Consider the following 18,391-nt stretch of genomic DNA (forward strand, 5'->3'; position numbering starts at 1 on the left):
ATAATTTATAAGCATAAATGGAACAAATATGGCCAATTTAAATTCCAACGTGCTGTTTTAATATCAGAATTATCCTCTGCTCCTTCTCAGTGTTCTCAATATCCCCGGAATGCTACAATAAATTACACACAGAAAGGTTTTTCAAAGTTTTTTTGGTTTAGACAAAAGCCAAATCAACAGCAAATACAGGAAAAAATAAACACTTGACACACAGATATTGGGAGTAATTCAACTGCATTCTTGGCAACCACTTTTACACCAACCAGTTATCACACTACGCCCATCAATACCTTGTTTCACTGAGATCACTGAGACTTCCAAAGACACCAAAGTACTTGTAGTCTGTGAACAGATTCTGAAACAACCAAGCTATTCCCTCCATGAAAGTTTTTTGTTACAATCTGGAGCTAGAAAAAAAACTAAACTAAACTGCTCTTCAGGCACCAACCAACTCCCAAGCTCTGGATTCTGTAACACAGGTATGCACCTGACCCGTGACTGAGGGACCTCAGCATTCCCACAGCAGCCACTGCCCTTCTCAGCCTCCTGTTCCCTGGGGTCATGCAGCTCTGATTTACTTCCACAGCAAACTCAACATATCTTATCAGACAGAGGTGTAGGACTTTGTGAGCAAGCATTCTCCAACTCAGGCAGAATGGAAACCCATGCAATTGCTAAAGGAGTTGGCAGGTGCATCTGTCCTCTCATGCTTTTCCTGGAGCAGCAACAGTGCTATATTGGCTTATTTTGTGTATCCACTAACTGAAAATTCTCTCAGATGAGCATCACTGCTGTGCACAAGAAACAGCTAATATTTTCTTTTCCCCAACAAGCAATGTCAGAATTCTTCTTCTGCATTTGCAATATGTGAACTCTTAAGTTTTTTGAGTTTTTCAATAGCAGAAGATACTGAAATCTCTCCATGAACTTTGTTGTCTCTTGTTCGCACGTTGACAGCATTATTTGCTTTCTCCTTTTCTCCAACCACTGGAAGACATAGAACAAAATATGAAACTATTTACATGTGTCTCTAGATAAACTCTATGTCCAACATTAAAACTTAAGTGATATTCAACAATATAAGATGCTGCAATTACCTACCTAAAATGAAGTTATACTGAGCCAGCTGTGCATTTCTAATTTTCTTGTTTAATGTGCAACTTTGATCTAGATCCACATCTGACATAAATCCAGCTTCAAAAAATTGGTTGCAAACCTAAAAAAATCAAACCAAGGCACTCTAACTATTACTATGTATTTCAAAACATACATTTGTACATGCTATAATTACTGATCTCTCCCAATAATTAATTCATGTATGTACATAATTTTGCTCTTGTGAATCACTGCAGAGAATTCAATGACTATCTGAAGAAAACTGAACACCCACTTAAATGCTTAGCAGGACTACAGTTGGAAGACAGTGTGAGGTAACATCCATATCAAATACGTGCTGCTGTCCTCAGGTAGCTACACTGCTCAGTGTTAAAACCGTGTCCTCAGTCTGAGAAAGCAGAAAAATCAGAAGGAACAAATCCACTTTTTCTTATATTAAAAGAAAAGCAGGGGAGAGGGGCAAAACCAACCATGGTCAGAAGTGATGCAGTCAAGAATATACATGGTGGGAAATGGATGAAACTGGCTCTGTCCCTATTTTAGGCTAATAGTAGTGTAATGAAGCATTAGTTGTCATCCAGAATGTTTTTTTCCTTTAATAATTATGTCCATAATAACAGAACTAAAACCACTTAAAGTTACATATTCCTTACTCAGGCTTACACAAGCTTTAGACTGGAAATTGTATATTGAAAAAAGTACTTCTCCCTCCCCAAATATGTCTTCAAAATCATTAAAGCATTCATTCTCTGTTCCAGAGGATCTATTAGAATTGCCCTGCTCTCACCTGCTGGGCATACTCTTCTGATGTCGGTCCCACGGGCACCACCATGACCTGCCGTGGGGACAACCAGAGTGGCCTGGAGAGTGTGAGGGACACATGGGATAAATGTCCACTTGACATATGCATTCATAGTCACAGCCACATTCCACAATAACAATTTCATTACTTTATAGAAATCTTTATGTTAGCTATGTTGGATAGTATGTTATCTTTGTGTTTTCAAGTTCACATGAAATAGCAAATGGATTGATTCCAGTAAAATGACAAATGCAGAACTTGGACTTTCTGTTATCTTTCTACCTGATTTCACACTTCTAAACAGAATATTTTAAAAATAATTTTCATTTTTATTTATAACTTTACAGTCAAAAGTGGACAGTCAGATCAGTGACTGAAACTAAGAATTAACTCTTCCTTAATACTTTAAACACATTCATGAAAAAATACCTTCAGAGCTTATTCAAGATAAACCAACCCATCTTAGAAGTACAAAAAATATTTCACATACTAGGACTAATTCATGTCTATATATATATAAATATATATATATAAATAATTGCCTTACATATGTTTGACGTCTTCCCAGTACAAAAGCATTATTTTTAAGAAAAAAAAAGGGAACAAAATAATGCAGGACTTACACATTCAATTACAATTCTTATTTCTGCATTATTCTGCTTTTTTTCTGCAGTCTCATGAAATTGAATTTCTAATAACAAACTAGTTACAACTCAGACCATAAAATCTGACTTATTTTCTTGTAATCTTACCTACTAGTTTTGAGAACATTCTAGGGATATTATTTTTGCATTATAATATATGGGACAGTAGGAAGGATCTCAACTTTCTATATTGTTAAACACTTCTTAGAAGTCCATGTGTGCTACATACCATTTTCCTCCATAATTTTCTGCTAGAATAGCTATCATCCTCTCCACAGATCCCAAAATAGCCCTGTGAATAATCACTGGCCTTTTCTTATCATCGCCATCCTTACTGAAAAAAAATCCAAACAAAACCAAGTAAAGTTTTTTTAAAAAATGAAATTATCTTAGCTCACACACATGTAATCCTACTAATATTTTTAATTCTGCTTTTAACAGAAAGACAAAATTTAGTTAGTTCTACTTAGGTAAAATCTACTCTTTTTATTAAAAATGTATTTTAAGTCATCCAGGCTTTTAAAGGAATACTGAATAATCACAGTGACTTAAAATAATTGTGTCTATAGCCAGTGGCGTAGACACTAACTCTTAAATTTGAAAAGCCACTAGAATGATTCAGCACCATTTCTGCGCATTTTAATATTTTATGTTCTTCCTTGTTCCACTATGACTTGCTTTTATTTTGTTGCACAGGACCTCACCTTCCCTTTTGAACCTCACCTCTTCATTACTTTGCTTAAATTACAATACTGTGATTAAAAAAAAGCCAGCTGTTTGCAGCAGTATCATCACCTACTAAAAAGCTATGGCATCTACTGTAGAACACAAAGTGGGATCAAAAATAATAAAGATTCTTATTCCATCTTCCCTATCTGTATCTTGATAATATGCAAAAAAAAACACTACAAGAAAAAACAACACAGAAAATGTGTATTCAAATTAAGATGATATTAAGATTAATTTCCTTAGTGAATAAAAATCCATCTTTCTAGCTGGAAGCCAAAGTGAGATTTTCACTAAAAACTGTCTGTAATTGGTTTATGTTCAAAGTTAACTAGTTTAACCCAATAAAAACAAAGGAGTACTTAGTACAAACATAGCAGCTCCTTAACGCATATTTGAATTTGTATGGTATGTCTTCCAAGAAGACACTATGACTAGGCTGAAAGTGAAAACTGACTCAGTTGAGGTTTTGTTAGTATTATATATGATTCAGAACTGGCAGACAAGACAGCTGATGAGATTATCCTGCACTCAGCAGCATTTCAACTAAAGTGAGCTGTCATTACATCGAGGAAATATCTTCAAGTTTGTGACTCTCCTTAGCAGGCTAATCATTTGTTAAATGAGCAGCACAGCATTAATACATAATGGGAATTACAGATAATGAAAGCATTTATGATTACTTTTATTCATTATTTAATTTAAAAGAGGAAGCTATTTAGCTTAACCACTCACCCAACATAAGTAAGATTAAATCGAATGGGCAACTGGAAGTCAAGTTGGATGGTAGCACATTGATGGTACCTCCCAATTGCATCTTTAATTTTAATATCAATCTGTGAAGCAAAATAACACAGTTACTAAATATAGTGTGCTTGTACTATGTCTGCATTCTTGTCTATCCCAAAGTTATATTAAAATGCTGAATCACTAACCTTAGGACCATAAAATGCTCCATCTCCTGGATTCAAAAGCCATTGCTCCCCAAATTTATTCAAGCTGTTCTGAAGTTGCTAATCAAAAAAATGAGAGAGTAATTAAAAAAGGTATAGCAGGGTGTTTCATTACTAGAAGTCAAAGCATTTGCCTTTAAAATTCAAAGGCAGCCAACAGGCAGCACAACCCCTACTACTCAAGCATTTGCTCATTTACGGTAAGTAGCCTTGGAATAGTAGTTGCTTGTACAGTATGTGATTAATCAAAAAAATAAATAGAAATCTAACCAGTTTAAGATAAGGGGCTAAATAAGAATCTGGAAGTTCTCATTTGTATACAGTAACTTTAGATTTAATGTGATGTTTTTCAAAAGGCATTTCCACTAAGGACAATATTTCAGATCTGATGTAAGCAATTCCACTATTCAACATGACAGAACTCAGTTAAATATCTACTTCCGCAAACACAAATATTAAGGGGGTTTTTTGTTTGTTTGCTTTTAAATGAATTACCTTTTCTGCATGATCCCAGATCTCTAACTCTCCAAGATAATTTTCGGGTCTTGTAGAAAGATGTAGTTGAAAAGTAAAACCAAAGACAGCATATACTGACTTCAAGAAACCAAGACAGCACTCAATTTCTTCTTCAATCTTAAACATAACACAAAATACATTAGTTAAAAGTTACTTACATAACAATGTAATTGAAACTACTGAATTCATCATACCCAGAATAAAAGAGTATCCATTAAATAAGCATAATAGATAGAAGAATATCCATTAAATAAGCAAAAATTTAAACCTACATCCTACAAATCCAAATCTAGGTAATGGGTGAAGAGAGAATTGAGGTGTTGTGGTTTCAAAGCATGGCAAGAAAAGTAGTATTTTTGTTAAGCCTGGACTTCTGGAGCCAAATTGCACCCAACAGAATGGACATGAATACATCAATTTATACATGTAGCTCCACTGAAATCTATGGCATTACTGACAAAATAATATGTTTGCTCAGCATTACTACAGAAAACAAAACATGGTCAACAGCTTTTTTCTTTGCAGGGGATGATGGAAGATGTAACAATAAAAAAAAAAAGTCTTCCTTTCTGGGATTTAGTTGCCCAACGCATCTTTCCAAATGGAAAAATTCCATACAGAAAATCTTATTATATAATTCACAAACATTAAGATCCCTCAATTAATACTGTTTACTGCTTTTGATATGAGCATTTTGTAACTTCAAAGAAAAAAATAAAAATAAAATAAAGAACACTGAGTATGGCATTACTATTTGAGGAACTTGCAACAAAGCAGCCAAGTCCAACAGGCTATTGAGTTCAGCAATATTGCAGAGTTAAGAAATATGGAATATCAAATATCAAAGAAGGACGCACCTAAACCTACCAAAGGAAACCATCAAAAGCACCCTTATGCTACATAGCAACACAATGGAAGAAGTTAGAGTTGAAATACTTCAGGGATTTCTTCCTGTTTACTTGTTTACTGTTTGCACTGGGAGAAGAAAGAGGCGCTTTTTTTGACTTGTGGGGGTGTGGGAGGTGCTTGGTATTTTGGAGTTGCCTTTTTCTTTTTTACCTGTTCTATTGTGCAAAAGATGTGAGCATCATCCTGTTGGAAGCGCCTTACACGAGTCAAGCCACTTAAAGTCCCAGAGAGCTCATTTCGGTGCAGAACTCCAAAATCTGCAAGTCTAAGAGGCAATTCCCTCCAGGATCGGGGACGATGGCCAAACATCAAGCTAAAAGGAACATGAAAGAGCCCTCCTTTTATCCTTCTTACAGGAGATTTAAGACAACACAGAAATAAACCAAGATCAATACAGACAGTAAGCACATTTTTAAGCATTTATTCATTTAGGTTGTTTGCATCCTAAAAGACAGGCAAACAGAAAAAGTGCTTCACTCAGAATGTACTGCTGAAGACCACCTAGAAAAAAACCCACTGCTAGAGTAAATCAAGACTGGTTCATCTGTACCTTCTTGGTACAGCACATCTGATGCCTATTTCTACCCAAAACAATTTGTATCCACTAATGGTACAGACTAGTATTAGCATGCACAAACATCGCTGAGTTAGGGCAGACTTCTGAGACACTGTCAGAGAAGCTCCCTGGACACATCCAGTGGCTTAGTAGCGCATTGTGAACACACATGGCAACATGTATTGATACCCCATTTATTTTCCTCAGCCCCACAAAGGATAAATGAAGTAAAATAAGAAGTTTTGCAATTAAGAGTACAAACCAATGTCCAGGACAATTCATGGGTTTAAGGGCAAAAGTTTCCTTCTCAACCTCAAAAGAGAACATATTTTCACTGTAGTGCTGCCAGTGTCCTGAAGCTTCCCAGAGTTTACTGTTGAAGATATTTGGAGACACAACTTCAGTAAAATTATGCCTGTGATATTCCCTCTGTAGAAAAAAAATTCACCATTTAAAAGGTTACAGAGCTTTTGACAAGCCAAAGCTTGATTCTTTTAAACTGTGTTATTATGATGGCAATTTACAGAGAGATTAAAGGACTACTGCACATGTAAGTTTTGCACAACTGGAAAAGCACAGCCTCACTATGCACTATTTTCAAAAAAGGTTAGATATGTATAATCATACTGAAAATCTGGTAAATATTTATATACATAGATACTTATTTTTCTGTGGATAGCTCAGTGATACGAATGTCAATGTAAGACTGACAACTGATACTAAACTTCTTAAGTTACATCACCATATACTCACCCGTATGAAATCCATGAGTGTGTTATAGAGAAAGGCACCTCTGGGGAGGAAAAAGCAGCTTCCAGGACTCATATCATGAAAGAAGAAGAGTTCTTGCTCCTGGGTAAATTAAAACCAGATTGCTCTAACAGTTCAGATAGAACTGCAGAACATAATTACCTCACACACATTGAGACACTTTTCACAAAGATGAAATGTTACAGAAACAAGATGATTTACTGAAGTCTACAAGTTCTCAAGAACACCAGTTAATTGATCTGCAGTTCTTACTCTTAGAAGTTTGTAATAACACTGAATTCCATTTGATTCTCTGTCACATTTCCCCCAAATCCTGAAGTTTTTTATGTATCTAATCTTACCTTTAGTAACCTTAATTGCTTTAGTAAAGCAATTAAGCAGATATCCATCACACGTGAGGGATGATGGCTGAAGCTTATGAACTACTCACTCTTTATCAGCATTTCTATCTCAAAAAAAGAGAAGCCCAGCAGTGTGGCTCATACATCTTTGGAGAGCTTTACCAACTTCAATATCACAGATACTAGATTCATAAACACTAGATAAATTCATAGGATATGCTGAGTTGGAAGGGACCCACATGGATCATCCAGTCCAACTCCAGGCCCCACACAGGACCACCCCCAAGAGTTACACCAGCTGTCCCAGAGTATCATCCAAACATTCCTTGAGCTCTGGCAGCCTTGGTGCTGTGACCACTGCTCTGGGGAGCCTGTTCAGTGCCTGACCACCCTCTGGGGTAAGAACCTCTCTGATTGATTGATACTAGATCATTTGTTTATGAAGAGGCATAAAAGTAATCGAACAAATACTACAGAAATATTCAAGTCTTAATAAGAATAGAAATAAGCATGATCACTTCCATAAAGACCATTTTCCTAATTTTTTTTAATTTTTGTTATTGTCTTCTATAAATTTCTCATTGTTTCTTCCTCTTCTGAGTTACCTCAGTTGTTCACCCTCTGCTTGTGAAGGCCCTCCACAGTTTCTCCTTTCATGTCTGCCAGTGAGCAGCGAAAGGTTAATGCCTCCATCCTCTTGTCCAACAATGCTGTCCTTCATTTACACAACAGTTTTTCAAGTAAATGCCTCCCTGCTTTCACCTGTACTGCTCGTTGTGCCTTTACATATCCACAAGGCTCCTTTCTTTTCCCAAATACCCTCCCTATAGCTCCACCCTCTCAGCAAAACTACAGCAAAGGTGTAAACGTTATTTATACCTATAATAAACAAAGACCAAACCATATTATTTATGCAATTTTCAAATAAATTATCTCTTCTATGAAAAATATTATGCTTTAGGTAGAATCCCCAAAGACTCTACATTAAAAGGTTTAAGATGTACTTCCCTAAACCAAGGGACTAAACCCATTAACTTATTCCCAACATTAGTTTAACATTCATATGCAAGGGACAGGTTGAGTTTGTAGAAGAAAAATTGCAAAATGTAAGCAACACCAAGAAGTACACAGAACTGGCTCCCATTCAAACTGTCAAAAATGGAAAAAAAACCCCAAACAAACTCAAAACTAAAAAAAACAAGGAAAGAGAATGAATTCTATTATAGAAGCGTAAAATAAGTAGACAGTGGAATACTGTACCTTTCCAATTTTCCTATGATCCCGGTTTTTGGCTTCTTCCTGTATTTTTTCCCATTCCTTCATCATTTTGTTTTCAGGAAAGGATATTCCATATATTCTCTGCAGAGTTTCCATATCAGATTTTCCTTCCCAATATGTAGAGGAACTCTGATACACAAAACCCAGACTTAAGGGAATATTACATAATATCAGGGAAAAGAGGGATAAACATTAACACATTCAAATATTATTATTTTCTCCCTCGGGAAAAGATTTATATGCAGTCTTTCTGCATTTGTTTATAACACGAATACACTTGCAGTACCTTTCAGTCAGCATATTAATACAGATGACAAAAAAAAGTGACTGGTCAAGTAATATTTTTATTCTACTTAGGCACCTTGTTTCAACTCACATCATGGCATATTTTATTATTTCATGTTATAGCAGCTAAAAAAGCAACACCTGTTTACACTCAAAACATAATGCAGTGTGGAAACACAAAAGACACAACAAACCTGACTCTCACAGTTAATTCTGAGCTGCTTTAACAATCTAACATGTAATCCCTGGAATTCAGAGTTCCATACGCTTCAGTTAGGAAGCCAGCAAAAGCAACTATGATTAATGTTCTAATGAGGTCAGTCTAATAAGGTTACCAAAATTAGCATCTTTGAATAACTTAAACTACACCACAAAACCAGAGGCCTCTGCCAACATGGTCTCTGCCTTTCCTATAAGCAATGTCGTCTTTTAACAGCAGCACTTGCAGATCTGCCACCATCCACTTTACCTCCTGTACCTGAAAGATACCATCTGACAAGGTCAAAATAGTATTTTCTGACCCAATAAATACTTGGATGTTCATCTACTGCAGAACAGAGTGTGCACACAACACCCCCCCACACACAGGTGTGACAGCAAGGACAGACTCAAACCAGGATACAGGTGCAGTGCTGGCTGGAGATACCGGAACAGCATTGCCACATGAGCTTAGGCTCTGCACTTCTCTACTAGGTGTAGTACAATTGGTTCCACAGCAAATCTAGTCACTACTAGCTACAGTGGTTTTTTTGCAGTGTTATGCAGTCTAAACATGCATGTTACTACACTAATACCCTGATAAAAAAAGATGCTGTTAACTTTCACTATGTGCTATTGTGAAAGTCAAGAATCAGTAAACCTTGGATGCAGATGAATGATTGAAGTCTGTAGTTCTACTTGTACAATGGGAGGTGGGAAAGAAATGAAGGACTATTTTCAGAGTAAACAAAGAAAACAATACAAAGAACCCTAGCATAATCAGCTCAGGAGAAATAAATATATAAATAAATCAACTGTATTCTAATTTTGGTTTCAACGCACACTTAATTTAAACTTACCTTAACTATTTTAAGGGCCTTAATTTTTCCAGTGTGCCTGACATGTGGACCCCTGCAGAGATCAATCAGTGGACCACATCTATATGCCAAGAGAAAGAAAGGGTTCATTTCCAAATGCTCCAACCTTTTCTGTGACAAGTTTGTGCTTGACACATTCCAACATGGAAGTAAATACAAATATGCAACATGCAGCAAGTTCAGTGCACCTTAAATGTAACTGTGCCTTCTAGCTGAACTGGGATATTTGCTCAGTAAATGCTCAGCACAGTTATCTATTATCAACAGCATCATAACAGTTACCAATTCATATAATTCCACATGTGAACTTTATGTTACAGTTGCCCAAGAGATTTCAAACTATGCACATCAAACAGAAAAATGGTTTTGCCATTTTTCAACTGATTGGAATGAGCAACTGAATAAGCAGGTTCCTCATCTCGCAATGAGGTAAGAGTTAGTGTTATCTACTATGCACCAACCCAATGTCAAGGGTGGTAACTTATTTTAACCAGTTTACTGAAACCAGAGGGAATGAGTAAAAACTGGATTTGCCATTTGCTCACAAATTGAGATCTAATCCGTCCCAGCAGAGAAAAGATCTCATTTTACGTAAGTAGCAATGTTAACTGCAAACTTAAATCCTAATCACACAAGAATTCAGAAAGAATAAAAACCAAAAAAAAAACAACAATTTATTCTCCTCTCAATCTAAATAAACTAATTATAAAAATACTTCATAATACCTTTGAAGTGTATTTCTTTACCTGTAAATTGTGGTAGTTGGTGTCTTCACCTTCTCATTAAGGATACGACACTTAAACTTGTTATACTGCGTGGAAACATGAAAAGTCAATAATACCAATAAATTGGGTAACAAAATTCTTTTTTTAAATTATGTATTAATAATGCAAGTGCATCAGTAATAGACACTTGTAACTTGAAAATAAAAAAGCTTGTATTCAACAGTTCAACATCCTTTCAGAAGAGCTCTAAAATAAGAGGAGAGACAAAAAGATCTCAGTCCCCTGAGGGTGTGCTGAGGATGGCGAGTACCACCTGAATTACACAGTACAGTGAGACTGGTAATATTCACTGTATAAAATCAGGGGCTAAAGCAAAAGTCTTTTTTGACCCGTCTCTGCAAGTGAGCCAGAAGAAATGTGTGCCTTTTGTGTATTTATTTGTCATCTCACTGAGCCTAAAGTGTTTTTGTGTAATAAAAATTGTTTTTATTAGTGCTTGAAAACATTTTGTACATTTGAGAGGAAAGAGGGAGAGGATGATGTTCTTTTTCTTTGTTTTACTAGACAGGTGCAACTCCAATGAGTCAGTCACATGCAGAATTTTTTAAAAAGTTACATTTTAAAAGATCATTGTACCAGAACCACAGCTACTCAAAAGATTTACCTTAAACATCTCTAACAGGGTCTCCTTTTTGACTTCCAGCCTTTCAAAAGCCTGTTTCTCTTTTATGATATTTTTACAGCAGTTCTCTAGTACTGGGAATTCAGTACTAGACACACCTCTAAACAAAAAGACACAGGTAGAAGAGATATAAATTAATTATTTTGATATTCTGAGTTTTTCAATTAACCACTTTCTAATACAAAACCATAAAAATGTGTTGTTGTGATTTGTCACAGTATTTTCTTAGTTTCTTCCAATCAGCTCTATTTTCAGACACTAAACCCAGAAACACAAATCATACTACCCCAACCAAACCCACAGCAATCATTTCTAGAACAGTCTTTGACATGACTAAATGTCTCGAAGACCTTCAGGTTGAAGTACACATATGATTTAAGAAAAAAAACAAAGGAGGCGAGAAAAGGCTCAACCCAGCTACAGGAGTCTGTTTATCAGCTGATGCAGATTCAGTATTTTCCCTTACTACAGAAAGATAAACAAGGGAAAAACAGAATTGGGGTGCTGTGCACAAGGATTAGAAAAGTAGTAAACACTTATACAAGTTACATGCATAGGTGCCCTCAGTACAAGTGACTTGGTTTCCTCGAAGAATTATGGGAGTTTGGTTTCCATCTCCTTTGTGTCCCCAGAAGTTCACAAAGTTTTAGCCACTCTACGTTTTTTCCACAGAACACTGAACAGCTGCAAGTCTTACAGAGCAGGTATCTGAACAGAGCTCCTGAATTTAAATATACACACACACTCAATTTATGTGTCTACATACAAGAATAACCTATGAGCTTCAAATCATTTCAGAGACACAATTTTACTTTTAACATGTAGAAACTTGACAGAACAAAATAATTCTAGTACTGAGCTCCAATACAGAGTATAAAAGTTCTAAGACAGTGAAATTTTACCTATCTTCAATATACATGTCATAATAAAATCCATTCTCAATTGGTGGTCCATAGCACAAGCAGCCCCCAAAATATCCTTCCATGGCCTCTCCAAGGATGTGAGCACTTGAATGCCAATAAACCTGCAAATAAACTTAGGTGAGTAAGTCAAGAGGTCAGTGGCGTTGTGTAACTAGAAAAAGAAAAAACCCCAAACCATTAAGTATATCTGTAGATGGGAACAGACTAGAACCAAGGTTGTTTAAATTTTGAGAGAGATAAAACAATTTCCTGTTCTCATTTTGAAGTACTCTAAATGATTGATACAATGTCAGATGTAGCACTAAAGGCTCACCATACTTTAGTCTGAAAGATCATGACTATACCTGTGTGCTATCCCATCAACTTAATACTTACTGTAACTTATTTATTAATGAGTTAGTTTCCAGTCAGTCAGAAGTCTATGCAACACTAATCAAATCTAAAACAATGCAGCCAGTTAAGCTTCCACTGTTCACATTCAGTACGTTTATTAATAGGTCTGTATAGTACATTACCTGAAATGTCAGCAGAGGGGAGCCAACAACCCAGTAGATCAATACCAGTCTTATGTTCTAAGTTTCTATTAATTTGGACTAATTTAGAGCCACTGCTACAAGATAATCCCTTTACATGGAATGCCTCAGACAAGCTCAATCACGTGAATAATTCTTTGACAAAACTGAAGTCTAATTGTAGTGTATAGGTTTCAGATTGAATCCCATTAAAAAAAAAATCTTAGGCATGTTGCTAAGAATATTCAGTTTAATTAACTCAGATATGACTACTTAAGGTTTTATTAAACAGTGCCAGTACAAGGAGATGAAGATTTTATTTATGGCTCAAATCTAATATTGGACAATTTTTAGAAAATGGTAAGACAGTCTTACTTTGCTTTTACAGTCTGATCTTTGGATGCACTGAGTCAAACCACAAAACACATCTTAGAAGACATTAAACTATTTCATGTTAGCATACAAATCAAGATGTTCTGTATGATCTCATTTGAGAAATAACCTGCTTATGTAAAAGAGAAGGATGAAAAGAACACTAAAATTTTATTCACTCTCAGATTAGTATCTCATCTTCTTTGCTGAATCATGGGAAATACATTACTTGAACAGTTTTGTGGCTTTTCTTCTTTTATTTCAAGATTTTAAATGCCTAATACTGCAATCAATTTTATGTCATCATTTCTCCTAATCAAGCAGAAACCAGAGTGTTTACTCACAGCTTTTGCTTCTTCATCATCAAAGGTCAGCAGCTCTAGAGTACAATCTCCCTCCAGTGGACGATCCAGGTCCCACAGTTCACCATTCACTTTGGCTATGACTGCATTCGAAGCCAATGCTTGACTAAAAAAAACAGAAAAGATGACAAGAGACCTGAAGATTTAGGTTCAATTTGTAAAAGACCTTAGGTTTCTAAACCCTGTAAGATCACACCCACATCTTGTAGCACCTGAAGACCTTAAATTTTTGTTTCTGTAGTGGTCTTAAACACTTTTCCACTTTTAAGGTAAAGAACCTTAAGGTCTTGAGAAATTTCATTCCACAGTTTTCAGTGCTAGAGATCTGGAGGAAAGACTGTTTCTTACAACAGGTTCTACTGTATCTGGTAACTCACAGAACTTCAGATGTCTCTATTAATTCCTAGCACTCTCACTGATTTACTCTTTAATTGTAAGCAGGCATTATGAACCCAGCACAGAACCTCAAGTATCACTCAGAAGAGTAACTTCAACCACCCGTTTAGTCTGCATTAAGATGAAGTTTCAATGCTTTCCAAAGAAACAGGTTTAAGAGTCACCATGCATTGACCATGACATATATTTTTCATAACAAAGTAAGAGACAAATGACAGTAATAGTTTTATCACTCCAAAAGTGTAACTCCTTGAATCTGCAGGTTACCTAATTCCTACAGCTAATTGATACGGTGTGGTTTTCCAAGACTCCCCTTCAGCCATCATTCCATCTCTCAGAGTAATTTTGACAGATTTGCTCTGGTTGGCTGCTCTGTAAGCTAGCAAAGCATCATGTTCTTTTTTCAGTGCTTCATAAAGCTTCAGTCTGTCTTCTATGAAGCTTGGCACACACCGTAGCTGTAACAAATAAATTAGATTATACACATACACACTTTTGAGAGAAACAGAATTAAAGGATTCACAGTGTTGGTGCATTCCCAGAGGTCTCAGCTTAGACCAGATTTCACTGTACTAGAATTTATACTAAAAAACATTAAAGGATTTGTAAATAATTATATACAGGTTAGCCTCATCCAAGTTTCTGACTGTTTTATAGTGGCTTTCCAATTTTCCATGGACTTTCATCAATTTGGGCCTAAGTGGCTTTGTGAGTTTGACCTCAGAAAGCAGCCTATATTCCTGCCCCAGAATTTGCATTTGGCAGATGTCCTAGAGAAATGTGAATCACTCCAACAAGCCCTCACTTCTGCGAGTCCATTCGAAGCATCAGATTCAAAGAAGATAGGTGACGTGAAGTTTACTCTGGTTTAACGTGAGTTATTAAGCTCTACTGTACTACAGCCAGTGTTGCCAACATCCTTTCAGCCATCACACTGTTTAACTGCTCCTGAACCTTCACTCTCTTTAAGCACCACAGAATTATGACTTTTATTTCCCAATAACCCCAATCTTTTTCTTACATAAAAAGCAGAGATCTAAGAATGTGTAAGTAATCCTACTAACAGAAGATGAAGCTCCTAAATAATGGTTTTTTTTCCTCTATGCTATAGAAAGCCTTTTCCCCAAAAGCTGGGATTTCAAAATACAGCAAAGTATTTCAGATTTGAGCACCCTTTCTGAACCTGGTCAAAACAACACTCCTTCTTCTATTTTTATGTAGTATAAAATAATGACTTACATAATTCTGACATTGGTTCACAGCTTTATTTTCTTTTTTCTTTTCCTCTTTATTTTGATTCACTGCATCAGTTGGACTTGAACTGCAGACTTTCTGAAAACAGTGATAATACAAAGTATACACCTGCTATGCTTTTAAGACTTTTCCCAGCAATCATTAAACCAAACCAGTCCAGTACAATATTGGGCTAAATAGGCCATTCCCGGGGAATAAGTTATGTCCCTTAGCACAAAGACTTCTCATGACACACCTAAGCTTTCATCTTTGCAGACACAGCAAAACTGCTCGCCAAGTAAAGTTTTCTCAACACAATTTACCCAATGGTACTACTACAACTATCACTGGCAAAACCTCCCCAGAGATCGTGGAAACACTGAGCAGTGGCAACTTCCAGTGGTGTCACACCTGGCCCAGGTTGCCACATCCATGGAAGCATTCAAGGCCAGGTGGGATGGGGCTCTGAGCAACGTGGTCTAGTGGAAGGTGTCGCTGCCCACGGCAAGGGGTTGGAAGGAGATGATCGCAACCTAATCCATTCTCTGATTCTGTGACACTCGCGCAAAGGCAGGACCCTGTGCAGTGCTGCATGCGGACACCGTGGCAGGCTCGCACCACCGTGAGCGACCCCCGTGGGCTGGTGACAGGTCCGTGAGCGGCCTTGTCCCGTCCCTTCCCTCCCCGTTGGGGCCCAGAGCCCCCCGCTCGCCCCTGGGCTGTACCTTCGCGCCGCCCGGGGGCTCGGCCGGCGCCGCTCGGCCCAGCTCGGCCGCCAGGCTGCGGCGCAGGTGCAGCAGACGGTAGCGTAGCTTCTCGTTCTCGGCCCGCAGCCGCTGCAGCTCGGGGCTGACGCTGCCGGCGCAGCACGGCTCCTGCGGCTCCTTCAGCCGCCCAACCTCCGCCGCCAGCCAGCGCAGCTCCCTCTCCTGCCGTGACACCCTCAACGCCACCGCCTCAGCCTCGGCCGCCGCCACCGCCATCTTTGTCCTGCGCCGCGCCGCACCGGCCCTGCACCGGCCCTGCACCGCCCCGCCCCGGCCCTGCACCGCCCCTGCACCGCCCCTGCACCGCCCCGCCCCGGCCCCACCCGATCCGCCCTGACAGCTTCCGGGCCCGGCCCCGGGGACTGAAGGGGTGGGAGTGTTGGTATCACTCGTTCTCATTGAGTAAATCTTTTGTACCCCTCGCTGCTATGGCATTAATTAATAACGTACCCGCCCGCGAGGCTCCCAGGCCAGTGAGCAATTGGGAAGTGTCGATATGCTCAGAATGGATTAAGTTGGGAAAGACCTCTGAGACCACCGAGTCCAACCCGTGACTGAACACCACCGTGTCAACCAGACCATGACACCGAGTGCCGCGTCTAGCCGTTCCTTAAACACCTCCAGGGATAGCGACTCCACCACTTCCCCGGGCAGCCCATTCCAATGTCTAATCACCCTCTGTGAGAAGAAATTTCTCCTAACGTCCAACCTAAACCTCCCCAGGCGCAGCTCAAGACTCTGTTCTCTTATCCAGTCCCTTGTTCCCTGGGAGCAGTGCCCCATCCCTACCTACCTCTTGTCAGGGAGCCATAGAGAGTGAGAAGGTCCCCCCTGAGCTTCCTTTTCTCCAGGCTGAGCCCCCCACAGCTCCCTTAGTTGCTCCTCATCAAGCTCGTGCTCCAGGATCCTTCACCATCTTCACCATCTTCATCGCCCTCCTCTGTATAACTCATGTTGGAGTCTTCAGTTTATCTAAAAATGCTCTTTGCAAATTTTTTCTCTGTAACACTCATAAACAAGAAGCTGAATAAACTGAGGCTGCAGTGAAAAATCACTAGTTCTCAAAATCCTGATCATGCCATTTTTGCGGAGCACATGACAAGGAGTTTGTAACAGGGAGGGGAAAAAACACATCAAGTTTGCTTTATGTTCCCAAATACCCAACTTATCGTCTGTGGAGCTTATTTGTTATTAAAAACACAGAAAAGCAACACTTTAACAATACCATTTAAATAAATACATGCTTGCAAAGGACTTACATGTAAAATCACCAAAGTCTTGGTCCTTCAAAAGATTATTCAAATAAAAGAGAATGACAATTACCAGGTGCCTTAGAAAGACATTGTCAGTGTGTGCGAAAATATGGATAGCTAGTTGGTGTTCCCATGGCCCTGGCAATCTGTGCTGCATCCTCCTTCATTGTTATTATGAAACAATTTCAATGTCAAAAAGTGTGGGTCAAATGACATCCTTATTTGACCTCAATGTCAAATAAACACTGCCAGAGCTTATTTGTAGTGGATGCTTCCCGGTTGCCATCATTTCTTATGAAATTAAGTTGTCTGAAACTAAGCAGCATATTTACACCAATTGCAGAAATTGGCACAAAAGTAAATAATTTGAAGAGGTTTGAGTTGCCAGGGTTTAGGACTTGAAGCTGAGGAGGATTGTACAACTCCTATTGTGCTGAAACTGTGAGTCTGCCTCCCAAAATTGAATATGGCCAAAGATTCCTCCCAGATAAAGGAACAGAACAGAAAGGTCTTGCTGCCCATGAAGTGGGCAGCACTCATCTTCTGCACATGAGACACCAAAATTCCACCTCTCTCCCCTCTACATCAGTTCACTGAATAAAACTGATTTTGTCTCCTCTAAATTATGTCAGATTTTCAAAGTGTCACCTCTGTCCTCTCTAAGTAATCCCAGAATTTCTGTCCAAAATGCTGCCTCTGTCTTCCCTGAGTTTCCGGAATTTCTCTCAGAAAGGATTTTTTCCCTCCCCAAAGTACCCTTGTATTCACACTGCAAAAAAAGTGATTTTGTTTAATCAAAATCACCTCAGCATTTCTGTCAAAAAAGGCCGCCTCTGCTCCCCCTCTTATTTTACCTCTGCTTTTCCCTCAGAAACGTTCATTCTGTCCTCTGTACATGAACTCAGATTTTGCTCCTTAAAACATCCCCTGACTAGCTCAGGTTTTACCCCAGAATTGTTGCTCCCATTCCGGCTCAGAGAACCTCGATATTACCGCTTTCGGTCAGGAGGTGTCACCCGCGAGTCACCAAACACTTGTAGTACATCGCCTTCACCACAGCGGCTATTACAATCCCAGCCATGGTCCTGAGCTCGGGGTGTGACATTGAGAAGGAAAAGAAAAAAACCTCCCAACACCCAGAGCTCTTCCTATTGCCTTCATATTCATCATGTTTCCTTACGTTTTCCAGCCCT

The 18,391-nt window shown here is 38.5% G+C and overlaps 1 protein-coding gene across 1 annotated transcript; it reads right to left on the reverse strand.

Moving 5' to 3' along the window:
- Positions 1 to 36: 36 nt before the first annotated feature.
- TARSL2 (threonyl-tRNA synthetase like 2) lies at positions 37 to 16,169 on the reverse strand. Its single transcript, XM_027881555.1, has 19 exons — positions 15,904 to 16,169; positions 15,185 to 15,277; positions 14,213 to 14,403; positions 13,532 to 13,655; positions 12,283 to 12,404; positions 11,363 to 11,480; positions 10,720 to 10,784; positions 9,956 to 10,034; positions 8,595 to 8,741; positions 6,976 to 7,074; positions 6,485 to 6,651; positions 5,817 to 5,979; positions 4,737 to 4,874; positions 4,224 to 4,301; positions 4,024 to 4,124; positions 2,792 to 2,896; positions 1,904 to 1,976; positions 1,102 to 1,216; positions 37 to 987 (listed from the first exon to the last, which is right to left on the reverse strand). Exons 1-19 carry the CDS (start codon positions 16,159 to 16,161, stop codon positions 839 to 841), a joined length of 2,385 nt encoding a protein of 794 aa, XP_027737356.1. The 5' UTR covers positions 16,162 to 16,169; the 3' UTR covers positions 37 to 838.
- Between the last annotated feature and the right edge of the window lie 2,222 nt (positions 16,170 to 18,391).

Source organism: Empidonax traillii, unplaced genomic scaffold (genome assembly GCF_003031625.1).
Source record: "Empidonax traillii isolate 1590-97213 ecotype Southwest subspecies unplaced genomic scaffold, ASM303162v1 scaffold90:size2128546, whole genome shotgun sequence".
NCBI lineage: Eukaryota > Metazoa > Chordata > Aves > Passeriformes > Tyrannidae > Empidonax > Empidonax traillii.

What these genes read in the sequence shown, in the direction of transcription:
- TARSL2 (XM_027881555.1), bottom strand. Translation starts at nt 16,161, where the DNA reads ATGGCGGTGGCGGCGGCCGAGGCTGAGGCGGTGGCGTTGAGGGTGTCA. An exon ending in AGCCCCCGGGCGGCGCGAAG is followed by an intron (nt 15,278 to 15,903) that starts GTACAGCCCAGG and finishes CACTGTTTTCAG; the next exon opens with AAAGTCTGCAGTTCAAGTCC. An exon ending in ATGATGAAGAAGCAAAAGCT is followed by an intron (nt 12,405 to 13,531) that starts GTGAGTAAACAC and finishes GTTTATTTGCAG; the next exon opens with GTTTATTGGCATTCAAGTGC.